Source organism: Rhopalosiphum padi, chromosome 3 (assembly GCF_020882245.1).
Source record: "Rhopalosiphum padi isolate XX-2018 chromosome 3, ASM2088224v1, whole genome shotgun sequence".
NCBI classification, from domain to species: Eukaryota; Metazoa; Arthropoda; class Insecta; order Hemiptera; family Aphididae; genus Rhopalosiphum; species Rhopalosiphum padi.
This window is the reverse complement of record NC_083599.1, coordinates 60,925,836-60,932,043: the sequence shown is the minus strand read 5'-3', so window position 1 is coordinate 60,932,043 and position 6,208 is coordinate 60,925,836. Positions and strand designations below refer to the sequence as shown.

Here is a 6,208-nt window from a genome sequence, read left to right as displayed (position 1 = left end):
CTTATTTCATCGACCATATTTTTATGCATTAACCGGAGAAACTTTCCACCTGAGTTGCATGATATAACCGCAGCTTCAACTCGAGCATTATATGAATTTCTTTGGGAATAATTTATTCGTTTACCCGCTAAATATTTATTAATTACACTATTGAATTGTTCACATACGTTATTGTCAACATTCATCAGTAAACTATCAACATTTACTACTAAACGAGATATTAATTGGGATATATCGCTCACAAGCCCTGATCTTTCGGCATCTTCGATCATATTTTTTTCATTTCCTTGCGTACCCTTACAAAAGTATGATTCACATCGATCATGGGCTCCCAAAATGTGTCGAAAACTGTTATTTATATCTTGTCGTAATCCTTAAATAATATAATAATATTATAATACTATAATTGTGTTAATTTATAATGTTATCAAAAAAAAATAATTATAATAATTAACTTGCCTACTGATTTTTGGTAATCTGTTTGGCCTTGTAAACTATTACGATACTCAATTGCCTTAGTTATTGAAAATCTAAAGCATAATATATTTGATTTTAAATGTTTTCTTAACGAAATCGGATACTTGGTATTTAATGTCATAGCTACTAATTTTGTCCCATAATTTCGCAATAAATGGTTGCGACATTCTATTTTTATGACGGGTAGTCTAGGTCCATAAGGCATTATTTCAGCTAATCTTTTTGTAACGCTTGAGTCTCCGTCTCCTATGCATTTTTTCATTATATTTATAAGGAACTAGCAGACCCGGCGAACTCCGTTTCGCCACCAGATTCGTTTTATGTAACATTTCGTTTGGTGATTAAAAGATAAAGAAAAAAAATTTTTTTTGTTATATATTTGAAAAGGAAAATATTTATTTCATTTCACAACAGTAATAAATTCATTTCAATTACCTACTAAAATGAAGTGTTATTTAATTGTTTCATTGTAGTGCTCTTTGGTAAACCACATTTTTTGTTTTTTGGTCTGACGTTAACACAAACAAAGCGGATGGTTTCCCAACTCGTGAACACGCAACGTATAACTGTCCATGTGAAAAACAATGATTTTCCAAATTTATCCCGCAAACACTAAGCGATTGGCCTTGCGACTTATTAATTGTCATTGCGAACGCAAGGCGAACTGGGAATTGCAATCGTTTGAAGTCAAACGGAAGATCAGTCGGAATCATTGGTATTCGAGGAATACATACATTTTCACCTGCGTACTTTCCGTTAATAATGGTTGCCTCAATTAAATTCGGCATAAGTCTCTTTACCGAAAGTCGAGTACCGTTGCAAAGTCGCGGTGGATTCAAATTACGCAGTATCAAAATAACTGTACCAACTTTCAGTTGCAAGTTATGTGGTGGAAATCCTGGTATCTCCAGAGAGTTCAAAAACTCCGTTGGATAATTTACTACATCATCGGGATTTGTTATTGAATCAACGGATTTGTATGTCACCAAATCGCCAGCAATTTTTGATTGAATGGTGAAATTCAGTGCGTGGACATCATTATTCTTTGCTGCAAGAATTGCTCGTTGACTTAACCAAGCATAATTCTTATAATTCTCACTAATGTTTGGGAAAACATTTTCAATAAGAACTAATTGAGTGTCTACAAATCGGCAAAAGTCGTTGGTAAGAGTAATTAATCCAGATGTCGCATCAACTGGGACTTTTCCATTTCCAAGATCTAACAATTGTTTGGAAAATTGTGCAGCACTTTGATCATTTTGAAGTTGAACTCTCATATTAGTGGTTAGCGATAATGTTTTTACGTTATTCCATAAAGGTGATGCCTTTAGGCAAGCATTCAATTCATCTGCAGGCGTTCCACGGGGAACTACTGGCAACGTCTGCCTGAAATCGCCTGCCAACAATATCATCAAGCCGCCAAAGATGTTGTTATTTCTCCGAAGATCCTTCAGTGTGAAGTTAAGTGCTTCAAGTGATTTCTTATGTGCCATTGTGCACTCATCCCAAACAATGAGCTTGCATTGCATTAACAATTTTCCAATTGCACTGGATCGGGAAATATTGCACGTTGGAGTATCAATTGTGTTTAAATTGAGTGGCAACTTAAGCGCAGAATGTGCAGTACGACCGCCATCTAGAAGAGTCGCCGCAATTCCAGATGATGCTAACGCCAAAGCTATGTCACATCTTGATCGAATAGTGGCCAAAATCAATGAAATGACAAATGTTTTCCCTGTTCCTCCAGGTGCATCCAGGAAGAATAGACCACCAGTATTATTGTCCACCGCTTGCATTAATGTTTTGTATACTTGTTTTTGCTGTTCATTCAGCAACGGAACATTATTTCTAACGAATTCCTGCAATGTATCAACATTGTATTGCAGCTCTCGATTTAATTCTTGGTTGAATGCATCGTGCATCGATCGATTTGGCGCAATCATTCCTACTTCAATCAGTAGCTTGTTTGCAATAGTCAAGCATTGATCCTCAATCAGAATCAATCCTTCATTGTAGATTTCATCGGTTATTTGGATGTCAGGATTATTCGTTTGAATACGCAAGCGATGCAAGATATCTTCACATATGGCGTCTTTGTATTTGTTCCATAACTGAATTGGTTGTGAAGGAAAACATGTGGTGATGATAATTGCGAACAGCGTTCGTATTTGGTACGCATTTGATGAAACAACTGAATCTGCAAGTGTTAAATCCCAATGAGAATCGTTCTCCAGCAAACCCAATAGTTGACATGCTTCTCGATATGTTTGGCATTGGTGGCCATTCACAGTTTTCAAATGCGCAAATGATTTCGGTCCACGTACATTTACTAACAGCAGTCGCAAATAAAAACATTCATCGTTTCTAGGATGAACAGTGTACATACGACCTAGTGCATCAGTTGAAAACACCTGTGGCCAGTCTGGAACTGGGGTTCCTTGTTTGCGACGTTGCAATTTCTTTGTTGATTGATTCCAAGTGTAATACTTGGGCATTTCAACGTACATCAGCGTCGCTGCGAATGGATCTGCTTCACACATTGCAAAGAAGCTAGTCAATGTTGTCGATGGTGGTCTCTCAGCTCGTTGTGCCGCATTAGCCTCAGTGAAGTAAACTCTTTGGCCATTTTCCAAATGCACTGCTAAATGTACAACTGTGGGATATCTTTCATGAATTTGAAATGACAATAATCGCCACAGTGCTTCATTAGTACTGACGTATCTGCCCATTTGGAAGTTGCTGATTTCGTCATTCACATTTTCCGACGCAATACCAAACACAGCCATGTCGCTGCCTTTTGTGACGTACTTGCACAAATATTTGATTGATTTGGCCGAATGACAACTCTCAACGTTTGCATGTGTTTCGAAAATTCGTGATAGCAGCGGGCAATATGGTACAATGAATTCATTTCCGATCTCAATCTCTTGATTTTGAACTTTAACTTTGATAGTTCGACCGTTATCTTCTTTTGAACGCCGACGATAAACTGGATATCCATCGTTCCCTGTGACTGTTTCAGCAACTAACGGTCGCGGATATCGTTTTGTGCACTTTCCATCAGCCATGCAAGGCGATAATGGATTTAATGCACCGCACGGTCCATGCACCATCTGTGTCGTCACAATGTCGTGTAGACGGGGATCAGTGACTGGATCAGGAATTTCAGCTGATATGATGTCATCCACTTCATTTGAATGTAATTTGTTCAGCAACCAAATTAGGATATGAGCATGCGGTAGTCCACGCTTCTGCCATTCCACCGAGTACATATAACAACGTGTGTCACCAAAAACTCGATACTTAGTAAGCACATCCATCATAACCTTGAGTTTTTGCTGAAATACTCTGGCGATTATGTCATGGCGATCTTGCGGTTTTTGACCCGGTTCCAACTCGCGTTCAATTTCCGTCCACTTCGGATTGCATGTGACCGTAATAAATAAATCCGGAGTTCCATAATTTCGCACGTACGTCATAGCGTCTTGAGCGTATTCGTGCATGTGGCGTGGGCTTCCGATATAAGTTGATGGGAGAATCGTCAGTCGTCCAATATTCTGAACATCACCATCTGAATGAATAGCATCACGCAAGTGTATATAGTCCTCAGATCGTAGCTTTGGCTGATTGAATCTGATGAACGCTAAACGTTCGGTCTCGACTTTGACATACATGTCAACAGCGAATTGCTGGAATAGCCGACCGCACTTCAGAATGACATTCTCCTCATGTGTACGAATCATCATACGATACGCATAGTAATTCATTGCGCTTAGATTTTTATTATTCGTTGATACTCCTGAAAATGCAAAATTAAATGAATTGTTAATGGAAACCAATAAAAGTAATAATGGAAATAATTAGTGTGTGAATATTGTACCTGTAATTGGATCGACCATCTTCAACGTGATGTCGTATCCGTCTTGCCCTTGCCAATAAATGATTGGATATTGTAACGCATCGTACAAACGATGTGTCTCGTTTACACGATGCATGATATTGCTTCTTCGCTGAACGACAATGTCTCGTGATTTAGTTGGATCGCCAACAATAATTGCAGCAACATCATTAACGGTGGGTGCATTGAATCTTCGCACATGTTCACCTGTCGGAGTACAATCCGCTCTTATGACAAATTTGTGCGTATCCGATGGCATTCGTTCCAATGCTGTTTTGAACATATTAACCACAGCATTATTAGCGTGAAAAAATGCTTGCAACTGTTCAATAATTCGTCTCTTTAACTGTTGTGCTCCCTGTATATTGCACCGCACGTTCAGCTGATCCACCATCGACGAAATGAAATATATTTGCAGAAATTGATGCGGTTCATCTGGTGTTGGCACCATTGAACCATGCAAATGATATATTTGACCTTGTATCTGTAATTGCAAATAATCATTAAAATTTGTTCATGAATACATTGTAAATCGTGTGATGGTGTAGTGTGTGGTGTATATGAAGTTGTTATGTGTTGCAATTATGTGTTGGTTATGTGTGTTGTATCTTTTACCTTGCAAGTCGGCATGAAGCCGCCTTCTCGAATGATATTAGCTCCAAAGGAGGTCATGCGAAAGCAGTTATTGTATTCAAGGATGTGTTGAAGAAAATGGCTGGAATCGGGATCACTTCCATCAAACAATGTTTTCAGTGGCTGTGGTGGTGTAAGTAATGGATCCAGTTTGACTTTTCCACTTGCGCAGCACAATCCAACCGTTTCTCTTTTGAACTTTACCGCATTGCAATATCGGCATATAGTCGTCATTCGTCCAATATCCAAATTTTCATCATCACTGTAGTTCGCAGTGGGATCATATTGGAATGCCAAGCGATTGTATGATGCCAATGATCTTCGTGTGCTCACGCGATGTCTCAATCGGTCATTTTCTCTTATTATATTTTGTCTTTCTTCTCTTAAGTTCCTTGAATAGACTTGTTGCTGGCTTGCATGTCTTGTGCGGCGGCCGATGTTCGCACGTCGTTCTCTGGGCATTTTGGACTATGGACATAGTGTTGAATTTAACTTCAAATGCACGATCCATATAATTTACAATAAATGAAATTAACTGAACAGAGAATAATGATATCTGTCACACACTTTATCACGCACCGTTGCTATTGGTTTGAAGTACATGCTATGTATAATAGATGGCGCTGTATGTGAAAAACGATTTCCCCACTTTTCTGTTGAATTTTTCCTGAATTTTCCAGAATTTTCTTTGCTATAAACCTCACGGAGCCCAAGACCTTTCCAACGAATGCAAAACCGTGGAAATCGGTTCGTGCGTTCTGGAGTTATAGCGTCAGGGAGGAAAACCGGACTTATTTTTATATAATAGATTAACTAAAATTATATAGTTGAAAAAATATGCACGATTGTAAAACGTGGAGTAGCTTACCTATTAGTTTATTGTATTTTAGACCATGCATTTCTAAACTGTATGGACAAACAATCATTATAATTGTGAAGAACAAGATTTTGTTGTTCTATTTGACGGTCCAGCATCATTAATTACCTCGATCACTAACGACAACTCGACTTTATATACGTATATCGTAGAGACAGACAAAATAGTGTTTGCTCTCAAAAAAATTAAAAAAACATTCGCTTGTGAAATCCCTGTAATTCAAACAGAACATACACAATTACTCATTCTTACGGATACCATGTTTTTAAATAATTTTCATATAAAATCAATTTCTCCGCAAAACACTGATTTAATAGCGTATG

The 6,208-nt window shown here is 38.0% G+C and overlaps 2 protein-coding genes across 2 annotated transcripts; both read right to left on the bottom strand.

Annotated features, from left to right (window-relative positions):
- Positions 1 to 763: 763 nt before the first annotated feature.
- On the bottom strand, positions 764 to 2,924 carry LOC132926973 (ATP-dependent DNA helicase pif1-like). Its single transcript, XM_060991412.1, has one exon. It carries the CDS (start codon positions 2,859 to 2,861, stop codon positions 942 to 944), a length of 1,920 nt encoding a protein of 639 aa, XP_060847395.1. The 5' UTR covers positions 2,862 to 2,924; the 3' UTR covers positions 764 to 941.
- On the bottom strand, positions 2,867 to 5,470 carry LOC132925281 (uncharacterized). The gene is made up of 4 exons (XM_060989689.1): positions 4,991 to 5,470; positions 4,358 to 4,859; positions 2,932 to 4,276; positions 2,867 to 2,888 (listed from the first exon to the last, which is right to left on the bottom strand). Exons 1-4 carry the CDS (start codon positions 5,468 to 5,470, stop codon positions 2,867 to 2,869), a joined length of 2,349 nt encoding a protein of 782 aa, XP_060845672.1.
- Between the last annotated feature and the right edge of the window lie 738 nt (positions 5,471 to 6,208).